The sequence below is a fragment of the Lissotriton vulgaris genome, chromosome 1_1 (genome assembly GCF_964263255.1).
Source record: "Lissotriton vulgaris chromosome 1_1, aLisVul1.2, whole genome shotgun sequence".
Taxonomy (NCBI): Eukaryota; Metazoa; Chordata; class Amphibia; order Caudata; family Salamandridae; genus Lissotriton; species Lissotriton vulgaris.
Window position 1 is genome coordinate 274116676 of NC_141685.1, and position 17074 is coordinate 274133749.

General features: G+C 45.7%; 1 protein-coding gene across 1 annotated transcript in view; it reads right to left on the reverse strand.

Annotated features, from left to right (window-relative positions):
• Window positions 1–17074, reverse strand: part of ZSWIM5 (zinc finger SWIM-type containing 5) — a 271830-nt gene that overhangs the window by 13825 nt on the left and 240931 nt on the right. Inside the window, exon 12 of the mRNA XM_086952301.1 lies at window positions 9528–9691. Coding sequence (XP_086808427.1) covers window positions 9528–9691 — 164 coding nt within the window. The remainder of the gene's footprint in view (window positions 1–9527; window positions 9692–17074) is intronic.

Consider the following 17074-nt stretch of genomic DNA (forward strand, 5'->3'; position numbering starts at 1 on the left):
GTTGCATGAACACTCGTGCTGGGAGGGAGTGTTGTAGCTGAAACTTTGTTAGAAGCGCTGTTGAGGTGTTTATTGTGGCACCGAGGTACTGTTGTACTTCGGATGGCTGTAGAGGAGACTTGGTGTGGTTTATTGTGAACCCCAAGTTGTGGAGCAGTTGGATGGTGGTATGAGTGTGTTCCACACATTGATTGTGTGAGCTGCCTTTTATGAGCCAGTCGTCGAGGTACGGGAAGACATGGATGTGCTTTCTTCGTAGATGCACTGCCACTACTGCCAAGCACTTGATGAATACTCTTGGTGCTGTTGTGACTCCGAATGGGAGTACTTTGAATTGATAGTGCTGCCAGTCTATTACAAATCTGAGATACTTCTTGTGAGCCTTGTGAATGGTAATGTGGAAGTATGCGTCCTTGAGATCTAGAGTAGCCAGGAAGTCGTTTTGCAGCAGGAGCGGAAGGACTTGTTGGAGTGTGACCATGTGAAAATGGTCTGACTGTATGTATATGTTTAGCGGTCTGAGGTCTAAAATAGGCCTTAGAGAGCCGTCCTTCTTTGGAATCAGAAAATATAGAGTAAACCCTCTTGTTTTGTTGGTGCAGAGGAACTGGTTCTATTGCACTTTTTTCTAGCAGAGATGCTACTTCTTGCTTTAACCGTGATAGATGTTCTTATGACATTGGACGCTGTTTGTGTGGTATGTTTGGAGGGGGAGAGGAGGGGGGGTAGATGTTCGTTCTAGACAGTAACCTGACTGAATAATTTGTCGCACCCACCTGTCGGATGTGATGTTGATCCAGGCAGGCAGGAATTGTTTAAGTCTTCCCCCTACAGGAGTGGAATGTTGGGGGGGAGGGGGAAAGGAAAGTCATTGGGTAGGGGTAGAGGCAGAGCTGGAGTTGTTGTTTTTGCCTCTGCATTTGTTGTTACCCCTGTAACCCCCTCTGGTAGCCCTTAGTGAATGTGGATTGACCAGGGATTTTGTAGGACGTGGGAGGGACTTTGAGGAGTAGCCTCTTGTGTTGCCTCTGTATGATGAGCGACGAAAGGAATGTCTGGGAGCTGCAAGGCTCCCATAGATTTTGCTGTATCTGTCTCTTTTTTCATTTTTTCTAAAGGCACGTCAACTTTTGGGCCAAACATATGTGTCTCATCAAATGGCTGATTAAGGATGGAGTTTTGTACCTCAGGTTTAAAACCTGAAATACGTAGCCAGGCATGTCTACGTAGTAGGGTGCTGGTATTGATTGCCATTGAGGCGGTATCTGCAGCGTCTAGGGCACAACGAATGGAAGTATTAGTAATATTTTTACCTTCCTGTATAAGTTCATTAGCCCTGTTTTTGCATTTGTCTGGTAGGGGCTGCATTATGGACTAGTTCATCGTAATGTGCCCTGTTTTATCTTGACAGCAACGCTTGGGTGTTGGCAATGCACCAGATGTTAGCTGCTAGTGCCGCTGTTCGCTTGCCGGAGGCGTCAAGGAGCTTAGATTCTTTGTCTGGTGTTGAGGCCTCAACTGATGTCTGGGAATTACACACTACTAGAGAATCTAATTGTGCTGGACCTCTAATATAAACTGGATCTGCAGGGGCAGCTTTATATTTTTTCTCAATGCGAGGATTGAGGACCCTAGCCCTGACAGGATCCTTAAAAGCCTCTGTTGAGTGCTTGGTGACACCCTTAAGCATTGGCTAAATGGCAGTAAACCTTTGTGTGTTATCAAAAGTTTCTAATAGGAAATCTTCTGCCACTGCATCAGTGGCAAGTCCACCCCATGATATTGTGCAGTCTTTTGGACTAGTAGGTTAAAACCTATATTGTCCTTTGGTGGGGAAGGTCTGGAAGGATATACATCATCTTGTGGGACGTAAGGCACAACAGGGGTGTTGTAATCAAACCATGGATTAGGTGACTGAGGGGGACTATTGGTCCCTGCTGGGGCGTGTGCACCCCCACCGGTGTCATCAAAATCTGTGTCTACATCATCATCTGGATTAGTAGATGGTGTAGGTGAGTGATGTGGTAGAGGTGTATGAGGAGGAACAGTATGGGGAGGTGGTAGAGAAGGAACCCTAAATGGAGAGGTTGCAATGTCTCTTCTTTGGAGGGGGAGGAGGTGCTGGCGTCTCAAGTGGTCTCTTCTTGGAGCTCAGAGTCAATTGTCCGGTTTTAGGATCCTTTACAAGAGTTTTCTGATTGGGATCCGGTGTAAAAAGTTCTTCTGAGTAGGGCAAATCCTTCGGCGTCAAAGTTCTCGGCTCCGTAGGTTTTTTCGGCACCGAGTCGGTAGCTGGTTTCGGGTCTTTTGGCTTAGGAGTGTGCCATTTTGAAATGTCTTTTACCAGAACCTGTTTTTTCGGTTCCGGGTGTTTTTTCGTCTCAGACGCGTGTGAATCTGGTGCTTTGGGCGTTTTTTTACTCTGCTCCGAGTGCGGTTTCGGCATCGATGAGCCGCTGCCAGTCTTCAGCGTCGTGTGCTTAGGTGTCGGAGCAACGGTCGGCGTGGTAGAGGAAGATGTCGGTGTAGGATTGGCAGAGGGAATAGGCTGGCTCGAGCCTGAGCCGCCTGAAGGCTTAGTGGGCTTCTTTGACGGGCCCAAAGGCAGGGAGTGGGAAGCAGTTTCTCCGTGTGCACCCGGGCCCGAAGGGGAGGTTGTGACCGAAGCCTTTTTTGAGGGTGTCGAGGAAGGGTTGGGGTCGACGGTCTTACTTACAATCCATTGAGCTGGAGTGATGTCCTCGACATCTGAATCTTCGGCATCTGAGGATCCGATACTCTCTTCGGCGTGCTGGTGTTCTGGTACGTCGACGCCCTCTTCAAAGATGTCGTCGGAGATCAAAGCTGACGAGCGAGCTATAGTTCTCCGAGCTCGTTGGTCCCAAATGGTTTTCTTGGAGCGGAATGAGGCACACGCTGAACAGTCTTTGGCCTCGTCCTCCGGTGAAAGGCAAAGGTTGCACACCTCATGTAAGTCGGTGTTGGGAAATTTCGACCCACATTGAGGACACTTCTTGAATGGGGTTCTTTCCATGAGCTAGAAAGTAAGGCCTAGTAGGCCCGAAGGCCTTCGGCGACGACCTGAATCGAAGACTTCAAAGTGGTAGAGAATTGCGTCGATGTGTAGCGCGATCGAAACAATAACGTCGAACTGGGTGAGGATTGCGAGCCGAAGGAAAATCTGTTCCAAACCGGAGGGCAGGAAACACATCCGAGCCCGATGGCGGAAAAAAACTATCTGGGGATGGAGCCGATGCCCATGCGCAATGTGGTCCAAGGGAGGAGTCACCTACCTTGTGACTTCCAAACAACTTTTCAGGACAACAACAAACTGCAAACATCCGGACCCAACACTAGGTGGGGATCTATGCACAGATTGCAATCTGCAGCTCATATGCCTCAAACATATAAGTTTACTTGTTGTTGATCTTTTTATTTAGAGACATGCTAGAACAGCAAGTTACTTAACTTCGGGACAGCTCTGTCTGGTGGATATTCTTACGTCAGATTCCTCACCTTTTTAACTTCAGACATACAAATGGATTCACAACTCTTCAAAGCAATAACTCCTGCACGCTGGCAGATGGCAATAATGGTCCCAGTGGCAACCTTGCTCCAGCTCTGGAAGGGATGGTGCGGAGTCATATGCCCCATGCAGGCACAATTATGTCAGTTTATCTTTTAACTCTTTTGTGCCCTCAGAGGCAGATCACGTGTGACAAATTGGAGCAATGACAGTGAACAAAATGTAACATGGGACAATTTTACAAGTTTAAAAGAATGGGTATTAGGAAGGGTAGTGAAAAATCTATAGTTCGATAAGAGCACCACCAGAAAGATTACAGAAGGCTAGTCAATGGTTCTGAATAGAAACCGAAGCAGTACCTCCCAAAAAGGTGATGGGTCTGGGAAGTGGAATTAGAGAAGTATGTACTTCAGGACCAAGCGGCACAATGACCACAATGACCCTCCTTGCAGACTTGATTGTCAACAAAATAATGACAAAGTTGAATACGGACACCCAATGTAGCAGCCTGGCAGATGTCAGACACTGGAACATCTCTCGCTAATACAATCATGGTGGCCTTTGATTTGGTGGAATGGGCCCGAAGGACCTCGGGAGGTTGCTTTTTGGTCCGTGCACTGCATGTCCTTATGCAAAGAGCAGTCCACCTTGACAAGGTTTGCTTCTGCACTGCGTTTCTCTTCTGAACACCAGCAAAGCAGACAAAATGCCACTTTGATTGGGAAGCATTCAAGTGCGCTTCCAGCTTGACGTAGCATCTCCTCAGCAGTGGTGAAAAGATCCAACCCAGGCAAGCCCCACTGAGAAAGGACACCTTGAGTCAACTTTGGATGAAGAGGTCATTGGTCATTTGCCAGTTAACATTTGTTGAGCTTGTCCACCATGGTTCTCAGTGATCCGATGAAATGATTTACTGTTACGGAGATTCCTTTAAGGTCTAGTCATTTTTAGAATCCAAGTTTCCTGGCAAAGGATCTGAGGCCCTACACTGCCCTGCTTGCTGCAATATCACATGCTAGACTTATTGTCCGATGCAACCAGAACAGGTTTTACCTCTATGGTCAGAAGGAAGGCCTTGAAAGCCAACCAATTAGCACAAAGGCTCAGCAGGTTTAATGTGTTATTTTTGCTTCGTCTAGGAGCAAAAGGTCTAATCTCCACCTCTCCCAAATGACGCCATACACCCAACGACACTGCATCGGTCTGCTGTGAATTCCAGTTAGAATAGAGATAACGGCTGCACATCAGCCACCACTGAAGATCCCGGAATGTGAATACTGTATTATTGACTATCCCAGTGTTGAGCCCAGTGCAGACAGAGGTTCCATTGCAAGGCCCACATGTGGGACCTGCTGGATGCCAAGAAGCCTTAGAACTGTCTGCGTTGGAACACGAGTCACCCTGAAACATAGGACTGTATCCAGGATGGCCATTATGAAGGAAATAAAGTGTAGGTTGGTGTGGGATTTTGCTTTGTTGATGGGAAACCCCAGGAATGACATTAGGGGTAATGGTTGTCTGTAGGTGCCCCCAAACCAGATTTCAGCAAGCACACCTTCAGAAGCCAGTCAAAGGCATAGAAATACATGTATCCATTGTGAGAAGTTGGCCTGATATGTAGTGCTCACTATTCTAGTGATCACTGTGTATCATTCCAAACGACCCTTATTGATGATTGGTTGTAAGTCAACCGTGTAGACCAGCTATCCTAGTAGCATGGACAAGAGCAGGCTTTAGGCTAAACTCTAGAGGGCATGTTAAGCCAGCTGTTATACCATCACATATACCCCTTGAACACCAAGTGAAAGGACACCACACAAGTTGTTATGAAAATAAAAGTATATTTATTTAGAACACAACAGCCCTGGACTCTTTATGAGGACAGGGCACTAAGCACAATACAAAGCTCTTAGAGAAATTCTGAAAGTCGCACAATTTACGCAAATGCCCGAGGGGCACGGAAAACCATATACTACAAAAGTGGAATGCGAAATACTAGCAGGTGAGTAACTAGTCTCAAAGGCTTTAGGATCGCTAGGACTGGACTGCTGAACCTTCAGAGTACGAGCAGGAGGCCTAGGGAGATCGGGTGCAGAGTGTGCACTCTCACGCGGGATGCGGGAAAAAGTATATGGATGCTAGATTTCGTAAAGTTAGTGTTATCGGACGAATCCGACTAGGTAGAGCTGAAACGAAAAAGGATCTGGACACTTAGATAGTTAAGCTATGATGGAGCACCGAAAAGCTCAGGTTACCTAGCCCAGGGGCTGCGGCTGCATAGGTCTGAAAAGACGTCGTGAATCCTCGTTGCAGTCTATGGAGACTGAAAGAAGAAGTTGCTGTCAGGTGACCAGTGATGAAGTTCGCTGTGATCCAAGCCTGGATCGAAGATGGAGGATACCTGTAAGCAGAGGGGACCAAGTTCTGAATCACTAGCCAGTGATTAGATGGGCACCAGGATGGCACCGGACGAAGTCACCTCGACCAGGTGAGTGGGCGACGCTGGGCTCTGCAGTCTCACGGACCAGGAGGCGTTGTCGGCGACCAGGATGGAGGTGCGAGCTGTCCCACGATGGTATCTGCTGTCGACGTCGCTGGACCCAGGATTGGGCCAACAACTCTTGGCAAATGCAAGCCCACGCGGTGGACTCAAAATGGTGTCTGGAGTGGACCAGGAGGGTCCGGGGTGCTCCTCTGTTGGAGGGGAGCAAGGGCCAGTCTGGAGCAACCAGACCAGCGGTGTTGTCGTCGTGGTGCGTCGTCAAGAGGGCTACAAGCTAGCAGACACGTAGCCGGACAACGCGGTGAGCAGCAAAGAGCAGAAGGGCCCCACGCAGATCTCGTGGATGCTGGGAGGCTAGACTTCGGTGCTGGAGCTGCTCAGGGTTAGGGCTTCTCAAACCCCAAAGCACTCACTCGAGGATCCCTCGGCGGTCGTGATGGATAAGCGTCGTGCAGTTCTGAAGATGGCCGGTCCCTCGAGGTCTCGTCACACCCACGGATCTCAGTTGGGCTGATGATGTAGGTAGAGGTCAGAGGTGCCAGGGAAGCCGGGTCTCGTCATGCTGGTCAGTCGGATTCCGGAGGAAAGAGGTGCAGCAAACCGCAGTGTTCTTAGTTGGTGCCCGCAGATGCAGGGTGACTACTCCTTAGTCACAAGGGGGAAATCTTGAGAAGAAGTCTTGAGTTCCTTTCCTAGAAAGTAGTTTCAGGATTCAAAGATGATCTAATTTGGAAGGGTCCCCGCTCCCACCTTTATACTAAAGAAAGGGGCTGGTACGGGACTAGGTCCTGCCCATGGGTGGGACCAGAAAGGGGGGTGGTTACACCCCTCTCCCATGGCGGACTTTCCCCAGCTCAGGGGCTGGTGTGCCCCTGGAACTGGTTCAAACTGGCAGATGCACAGTGAGCACCGGGGTGCCACTTGCAGTCACCTTCCTATTCAGCCCTGCCTACCTAGGATACACAAAACCCTGTCTGGGATGGTGCTAGCACCGCCCCTGACAGGAAACCCTTTGTCCAAGCTCCCCTTGCTGGAAGGACTCCCAGCTGCAGGGGGTCAGACTTGTGTCTGTGGTGGCAGCATCCATTTTGTGATGCTGAGGCTCGAGTTAACTTTAACCGGGGTTCACAGTTACATACATGTCATGTCCCTCTAGAAGGGTGGAATGCTAACCCCGTCGCCAGAATTGGCGAGGGGTTAGTATTCCAATTCGTATGACACCTTACTCGACATGTTTTGATAAAGCGATACCAAAGATAGCAAATAACCGCGAGGATTATAATGCACTTAAGAGTATATGGTACGCGTTATCATAGAACAGCTATTAGGACTTGGTTCCGCAAGCTGCAGACGGGCTCAGCTCATGCCAGAGCACCATCTCACATAATTCCAAGCACTCTGCCTTCAGGATTGTTAAGGCCTGCCATAGGAGTGACTGATAGGAATACATGTGTATTTTAGGGTTAGATATAGGTATACTATATCTACAGCAAAAGGTGATTACACCACTTGGCCCCAGCTGTCGTGCAGCCAGTTGTGTCAGATTTAGATGGCCAGCCAGGGGTGGCATAATACATGCTGCAGCCCCTGGTAGGCCCTGGGTACACCTATGCCCTGAGTTACAGGGTCTGATAAGGTGGCCCAGTACCAATTGGTAAATGCACCTAAGGTACACGTGTCAATTTAGTGAGAGAACAGCAAGGCTGTGGGTCTGATTAGCAGGCCCACAGCCAGAGAAGTCGTAAACCAGTGAAACAAAAAGCAAAAATCTGGGGTGATCATAGGATTGCAGACCCTACTCTCCTACATCCATGAACATGAGGTATGACCACCACGATTATCTTCACAAGCACCTGGGTGGCAGAGGTGAGGCTGAAGGGGAGAACAGTAAATTGGAAATGCAGACCCCACCATGAACCGTGCGAAGGGTCTGTGGGTCTGCTGGATGGGCACATCAATGTAGGCATCCAGCAGTCCAAAGACCATCTAGTCTCTTGGATCAGGGGCGGAATGTGAACTTGTCCTGTCTAGAGAAGGTGTTCAAAAGGGAAAGATCCAGAATCTGCCAGAGCCTCGATCTTTTTGGGGCATTAAGAACTAATTGAAGTAATAATTTAAGCTCTCGTCTACTTGTACAGCCAGGACTGACTGCAGAAGAAGTGGATTTGTAGCACCCACTGATCTGAAATAATTGCACACCAGCTGGACCTGAATTACTACCCAAACCCACCCTCCCACAGCCAACACGTGTGAAGGGGAAATCAAAGTGGCTTGGCCGCAGATGTGGAAGACAAAGACGTGTCTCTAGTGGTGTTCATTGCCTCTATCACCACCACGTCCTCTTGCGCCATGAAAGGACTTCTACAAGTGTTGCGAGGGCTGCCTCTGCCAATAGCAGGACCCAGAAAGCATCCTTTGAATTTTCATTACAGTTGGTGAAACTGGCGATAGCAAGTCAAAGGAGCTTGATGCCGCACGACTGCCTCTAAAGTCCACCAATGCAGAATTTGCTTTGTCCGAAAAGCCCGGAACCATCCACTGCCACGTCGATAAGGATGGTTAGCCAACAAAAGGTCATGGAATAGCCCTATCTGCTTCTGAAGGAGCGGAAAGAAAGGAACGGACATCAGCGTATATAGGTGGTGCTTATATGTGGCTTCACTAGTCACTTTGCGAGCGGAATGACTTTGGCGTGGCGAGTAGTGCTTTTAAGTTTTTGGATCCAGTCAGTAGCCTGGGAAAAATTCACAAGGTGAGGAATCTGTGTTTCGAAGTATCCATCAGAAACATGTCTCAATTATGGTGTGGCGAACTTGACACTGCTGGCATACATGTAGTATTTAGTAGAAAGGTAAAGGAAACAGGTAACACTTCATGCAAAAGGAATAGTCTTATTGACTTACAAGTGGCATGCTTCTTGAGAATCTGCAGAAGGTAGAACAAGGAGAGGCACACATTCAAGAGGGAACAGAGTAAGGCGTCTAACCTAATCCCTATCTTAAGTAGAGAAGATATAAATTACAGCTGTTACTATTAATCAATTTACAGAGCTCAGAAAGATGAACGAATGAACCAGTGTTGCTAGAGAGGCATGTTTATGCAAGACAACATTTAATATCTGTCAAAGCGTTTCCACCCGAGGAAGTGCAAGAAACATGAACTAGGCTACAAAATCAGGCATAGCCCAAGATCTTAGAAGTTAACACAATAGCAGGATGAGCAAGGAGGTAGAAAAACATTGTTCTTGCAGAGCCATAGAGTTCAGACGAGGTTTGGAGCTACACAATGTTATCAAAAGGCATGCTATGAAGTAGGAATGGCAAGCTCTGGCAACTGATGCACAGCCACTTGGAAACGCTGGATAGGCAAAAACGTTTGACAGACCAAGTACAATTATCTTAAACACTGAATTTGGAGATTATGAATATTGCATTTATTTGCAGTGGTCAAGAACCAGAGCTGGACACCAGCATTAAGAAATTAAGAGGTAAAAGTTACCTGTAGCCCTAACTCCAGCGCCACATTCAGTAAGGTGGTGTCAGAGTTGTTGTCGGTGGGAGTGGCGATTTTAAAAGCATCCTGTGCCAGCTTGAAAATAAGGGAGGAGGAGTGGATATTCTTTTGTATGGCTTCAAGAACTGTGCGTAACCGCAGCATGTCCCCTAAACAAAGAAGAGAATACAAATCAGTAGCAAACAGTTATGGGATGAATCAAGCGTTGATCAAAACATTTATATAGTACTTCTTGTCACCTGGAAATCGGAGTGTGCATCAGTTATCGTACTAGCTTATCTTGAGCGGTGCTTCACATAAGTTTTGCAACTTGTGTCCCACCTAGCTTTCATAGACACAAGGTGGAGCATTATTTTCTTGTTATAACAGCAATGGTTTGTTCTTGACCGCAGCCTTCGATATCAGACTGTGGCCAAGATACTGAGCTGCCCATAATGGTGATAGAGGGTAAACTGTACTGGAGTCAGGAGATGGAACACCTTTTGGAGTAGGGTACTGGCCTAATCGCATCTGTTGAATATAATGACAAGGATTCTTAAAAAGGTCTTGGTGGTGATACCAATGATATTAGCAAATTTTAGAAACCTTTCTGCAGCAGAGTACGGACGTTAAGCCAATCTATTTTTGTGTTAAAATGAGGCAGTGTGGTTCATTTCAGTATATATATATATATATATATTATGCTTTAATCAAAAAACTATTGGAGTGTAATAATTGCATAGTGCGCAATGCTGACAAGGGGGGTAATGTAGTCCTTTGGGATAGAGCAAAATATTTATCTGAGGCATATAAACAACTTGATGATAAAGTTTGTTATACACGTGTTGAAGAAAAAATTATGACAGATAGTCATGCAATGTTCAACACAGAGCTAAAGCAGTGGTACGATTCCTCTTTATTAACACACGATGAGTACATGTACTTGAAGATAGATATGCCAACTACACCTGTATTTTATTTGATCCCAAAGGTGCACAAAGATCTGTCCAACCCCCCGGGACGCCCTATTATTTCAGCGATAGGCAGCGCACTAGAGAATACTTCCAAATTTGTTGACTCCTTCTTGAATCCTTTGGCAAAAACATTACCTTCCTTTTTGTTAGATACTGGGGACTTTCTGAAAAAAATATATGACACACCCTGGGAAGACGACTATCTGTTAATCACTATCGATGTGGCCAGCTTGTATACAAGCATCAGGTAAGGATGGTATTCGTGCAGTCAAACACTTTTTGGGCACGAGAGCCACCAGTCTGTGGTCACACACTCAAATGCTCCTGAGGATGGTGGAAAAATGTTTGACCAGTAATTATTTTTTATTCTATGGTCAACTATTTCACCAGACGTGTGGTACTGCCATGGGCACCTGCTTCGCCCCCAGCTATGCTAATTTGCATATGGGCTGGTGGGAGGAGCAGGTGGTCCGGACGCAGTATCAAAGGGAATGGGATGAAAACATTATCCACTGGAGTCGTTTCATCGATGATTTATTTTTGGTCTGGAAAGGATCTGAGTCAGAAGCTAAGTCTTTTATATCCAAGCTTCAAAAGAACGAGTTAAACCTATCCTTTACAAGTACCATCAGCAAAGATAGTGTTAATTTCCTAGATTTAACAGTGTATGTCGAGCAGGGTAAAATCCAAACCAAACTTTACAGAAAACCCACCAGTGGCAACACTCTGTTGCATGCTAGAAGCTTTCACCCTATGGCCCTCAAGAGCAGTATACCATATGGAGAAAGCCTCAGAGTCATGCGTAATTGTAGTACTCCTGCAGAAACAGATAAAGAACTGACAATCTTGAGTACTAGATTTAAGGAACGGGGCTATCCCACCACCTGGATAGCAGAAGGAATACAGAAAGCCTCCAAACAAAAGAGGGAACAAATCCTCTTTGGCAGTAAAAAAAGAGTCCGAAAATGAGAACCAATGCAGATTTATAACTGGTTATTGCAAACAACATGTTGAGGTGAGAAGAATACTCAACAAGCATTGGCATATCATTAAAAACGACCCTGTGCTTGGGAAGGAAGTCCCCAAGAGACCACAAATTACATTTAGAAAAGCAAAATCCTTCAAAGATTGTTTGGTAACCAACATGCTCACAAAACCCAAACCTAAAACTACCTGGCTAGATAAAAAAGGCTTCGTAAAATGCACAAAGTGCAAGGCATGTAATCATGGCGTGAACTGTAGTAAATACAGATTAGGCCTTTCCAATAGAACGGAAAAGATTAACGGCAAATATACATGCAAAACTGATTACGCGATCTACATCCTCGAGTGCCCTTGCGGGCTCCGGTATGTGGGCAGCACAATCAACGAAGCCTACAAAAGGATTTTACAGCACCTGCGCGCAATTAAAAATGCCAACAGGGCTTATCCTGTAGCCAGGCATTTTGAATTGATGCACAATGGAGATGTCAAAGGATTGACATACTGTGTGATCAACTCTATTCCAGCCAGCCAAAGAGGGGGAAATAGATTGAGCAAGTTGAGAAAATTAGAATCCAAGTATATAATCAAGCTAAACACCAAGCAACCGAACGGTCTCAACATCGAAGAAGATTTGCATAGACACCTTTAATATTTTCGGTGTCTGACAAGTAGTGTCTGCTAAATTCATATACATGAAATTTATTTTGATCATGTTGATTATTGAGTGGACAGCAGATTGTATAATGTATTTACACTTGACATCTAACATGAATTGAGGCAATTGAAGGAAATATGGATTTGCTTTTATGCATGGTACAACCGGCGTGTTTGCTCACTGGAGCTCTATTTTTTGCAATGTTTTCGTAACGAGTTGAGATGGAAACACAGTTTGTAATTTTTAACCTAGAGGAAAATCAGTAACATCTGCATAAATCTGATAGATATTTAGGTAAGCCCACATGGGCTACATTTTTCGAATGTCTAATATTGAACTTGTGACAAGCGTTGGCAAGGTGTTCATTTTATGCACAAATATAGCGCAAGCATGTTAACGCGCGTCATTGTCAATAAAGTTTTCGAATGTGTTAAAATAATCTACAAACAACTCGCAAAAAAACATTTTATAACAATCACAAGGTTGTCCATGTTAAGAAGCCATACGCAATGTGTATACATTTTAAAGGAATGTGTGTTAATCATGTTGAAGTAAATGTGTAAAAACATCGTTTCATTAATGAATTGGTAAAATTAAGTCTGTCCTTCCTGTCATTTGACATGTGGTCACTGACGTACATGATGATGAAAAGACTTTTTTTCTTTAAAATGGCCGCGCGCTTTTCTAACCACAACCAGTGATCAAGACTACTGTGTAGTCGAAACGCGTTTGGCAGCGGCAATAAAGAAATCGTGAATCTCACTTGGCGTGGTCATTTATGCAAAGGAGTGTGAGGGACTCGATCCAAGGAGTCCTACCGAGACGACGCAACTCTCGATTTGGTGGAGGCAGTCAATACTTGGATATTTGCAGGATATATATATATATATATCAGGATATATATATATATATATATATATACATATACACACACACACAAATGTGTGTGTCAAAGCAAATCCTTTTCAGGCTTAGAGTGCAGCATAAATTATGCAAAAAGAGCAGCGGGGCAGGGAACTCTGGGTAGTTTCCAAGTTTAGGTGGAGAGCAGATCCTTTATACAGAACACTCTATAGCACTTACATACCAAATGTGCTCCCCTCAAATGTCTGTTTTTCTAGAAGAACTGTTAAGTATTGAATTAGCATAGTGCTAACCATGCCAGGCTAGGAAGTGAAAGCCTTTTACCATTTATTCAGCAAAGTCTTTAAGCATAGGATTAGTGCCACCCACGCTGAGCTGAATATTTCAAAGCATTTTACTAGTCCAAGAACAGTATTACAGGCTTGAACTGGTAATATACCATTCAGACCAATCGGGAATAAATAAAAGTAACCCCCGACATGTGTTTTGATGCCCTTATTAGAGCTTGTCAGATAGTTTAGCTTTGGCCAGACACAAGGGAGCAACTAGTAAAATCAAAACAATGCCCTTTCAGCCTTAGAGTACAGCATACGCTATGGAAAAACAGAAGCAGGGAATTCTGGGTAGTTCAAGTTCAGGTGAAGGGCAGATCCTTTAGATGGACACTCTACAACATCACGGACACTGTGCTAATATTATACTTTAAAACTCTGCTAAAAAAACAGACATTTAGGTGAGCAGATTTGGGATGTTTGTGGTGTGTGGAGCGTTCCAATAAAGGATCTGCTCTACGCCCAAACCATCTTTTATATGTATCAGTTTTATATAGCACGGATACAGCCCAAGTGCACTGGATTACTTTACATGAGCTCCTAATTACATTACACGAGGTCAGATTCATTTTATTATAAGCATAGGAGCTTAAGTGATTTGGGCAGAATCAAATGATATTGAGCCAACGTCTAGAGTCCTATCTAGTTCCCCAAACCAATGTCAGTAGCTCTGGCCATTTGGCCACATCCATAATTCTTAATTTGTGTGTTAAAGTCAAACAAGTAGCATGGTGGTGTCTGATCACATTCTGTTGTAATGGCTTTGTGAAGAAAAAAACTCAACGGCAACAACAAATAGTGCAAGGTTCACCAGGAGTCTTGACTGGTAATATTTGCAAGGGGTTCTTAAAAAAAAAAAAAAAAAAATGGACTTCGATAAATTGTTCAGCATCTTTGCACTGGTGCACAAATAGGGCTCATCATTTTAATTACTTGCATATAGACCAGAACTTTCACAATTTAGTGGGACTCGATCCACAGGTTGGGCAACACGGATCTAGAGAGAACATGCCATTGCAAGCAAACAGAAGTTGACCCACGAGCTAATGCTTATATCGGCCATGTAAGCCAGTTTAAGTTTGCTTTCACTACATCGGGCAACAGACTGTCATTTACCACTCTACAATTTATCTCACTCCAAAAGGAATATGCTACTTACCAGTATGCATCTGTTCTTGGCATGTAGGGCTGCTGACCTTCATATCTGTGCATAGTTTGCCGCCTAGTGTTAGGTCCGGATGATTGCACCTTGTTGTCCTGGAAGAGTCTTCGAAGTATCACAAGATAGGTGACTCCTCTCCTGGACTACAGTGCGCATGGGCATCTTCTCCATCCTCAGATTGTTTTTCGCCATTGTGGCAGAGATGGAGATAGTAAAGTAAGAGATGGCCATGCAAAAGATAATGCTGCAGCTGCAAAAGGCACCGGGGAGGAGGGCGGGCGATATGAATGTCAGCAGCCCTACATGCCAAGAATAGATGCATACTGGTAAGTAGCATATTCCGTTCGAGGCAGGTGGGCTGCTGAATTCATATCTGTGCATAGACTGTATAGCATTATCTCCTCTAGCGGTGGTTACCTGTGCCAGCTGCAGCAGTTTGAAAGAAGAGTTTTGAGGACAACCTGGCCTACAGCAGCTGGCTGCTTGGCTTGTATGTCTACACAGTAGTGTTTTGTGAAAGTGTGTATAGTAGACCATGTGGCTGCTCTACATATGTTTTCAAGAGGAATATTCCCTAGGAAAGCCATGGATGCCCCCATTTTGCGCGTAGTGTGTGCTCTTGGGGGGACAGTTAACGTGCGTTTAGCTTTTTGATAACATATTTGAATGCATTTAACTATCCATCTGGCTGGGGAGGAGCTACGCTAGCAAACAAGATGGCCGCCTAGGCTCCCGGCTCGGCCGACCTCCGTCTTCAGCCAGATGATCCTGTCATATATCCTGATCTTACGCCCGACCTCCGTGTGAATGAACTGTTGCTGAGTCTGATGGTACAATACCGAGAATTTTATCGCCTTGATTGAAGGAGTTGTATCGTGTTTTGAATTTCGGCCTAACCCAGCTTGTGAGCCGGGGCCTCGAGTACTGACTCAGCCGGGCTACAGTTGAACAACATCGGCCGTGGGACTCAGGCAGGGTCCGGTCTCTTGCAGTGGAGGTTATCCTCGCCGATTCTGATGGGGGTCATTTGGTCTGGTTGCTATTGAAGGAGTGGTGACAAGATAAGTCTGTGGTTTGTGGGGGGGGGGGGGGGGGGGGTCCCGTCCCGGAGACCCGGTTTGCCGCCGCCGGGGTCTGCTGGGTTGGGGTCCTCGCTCGCGGTAGCGGAATGCAGATCGCAGCTGTTTAACCGAGATGGCGCCCTCCATTGCCGTCCTCTCCGCTCTTGCCTATTCCCCCGGAGAGGCCCGGCTCTCCGGGGAATACGATTATGTTTGAAATCGAGCGAGCGGAGATGGGTCGGATGAAGTGTGAGCCGGCGTTGAGGACCATACTGGCCCCCATCGGGGCATTTCATTTACATCTGGAAGCCATTGTCCACAAAATGATCGCTGGTGAAGTTGAAACTGGGCGTCTGAGTCCGGGCTCTGATCCATTGCAAGATCTAAAACGAACTGAGTTTCCCACGATGCACATAGTAATGGAGGATGAGGGCCCCGTGCAGGAAGAAGTAATGATGCCCTTGGTCAGTGTACAAATAAATAATTGCAAACTTGGTGCTTCGAAAGGATTGTCGCAACCACCATTGCTATCGACTGAGGTAGATCTACTCGGTTCTCCACTCCCGGAGACTTCCATTGGTGACTATCGGATGGCAACAACATCTTTTCCCTCCCTGGCAGTTTTACTACGTTCACGGAGGAAACAACATCTGGACTTAATGTCGGTGAGGGAGAGCTTACGTGCGGCTGAGATTTGCAAGGACTTAACGTTTTTTGACTCGTCCCACACTGAACTTTATTGAACTCCTTTCGCACTTCGATTCTCCTGTGACTACGGTGGTTCTACCGGATGGAGTTCGCATGAAAGATCGGAAGGGCCAAGGATGAGATTGACTGACTGGGTCTGATTTCGGGGCTTTAGAGGACACAGGATTTGCTACCATTATGCTGGCGGGAGATTGGCGGTGTTTAAAACATCCCCTGTTTTATTCGGTCTATAATTCCTGATAGCTTTTTGGTTACTACAGGGGTTGTTTGTTTCTCACAGGGGGAAGGGAGACCAGGAGCCTGTATGAAACTCTACTCCTCCACTTTTTCTACTTTCAGTACTTAGTTAGTTAGGGCGACAGGCACACTGCTAGTTGGGGTTAGGCGATAGCCATATGCAGGGGTGCAGGGTGGGGGGGATGGGTTTATTGTTTTGTTTTTGTATTTCATTTTTTATGGTTTCTTTCTCTTCACTCTCTCTTTCAGTTTCTCTTTAGTACGTAATATTGGCGAATTATCATGATCTTGACTATATTCCAGTATCTGGTGACCATGCTTCTTTTACTATCCTGATTCTATGGGTGGGCAGGTTGCGCCTAAGTTGGGCCGTAGATTGTAATGTCGCAAATCCTACCCTGTAATCCCTAGCGTGGGCGTCTCAGCTATTCTTTTATTGCTCTGCATCTATCCTGTTTTTGTACCTGTTCGCCTTATTATGTTCAAATGTATGGCACCCAGTAGGTCTATTCCTTTACCTTGTTTTTAAAATAATAAAAAGATTTATATAAAAAAAAATATATCCATCTGGCTATT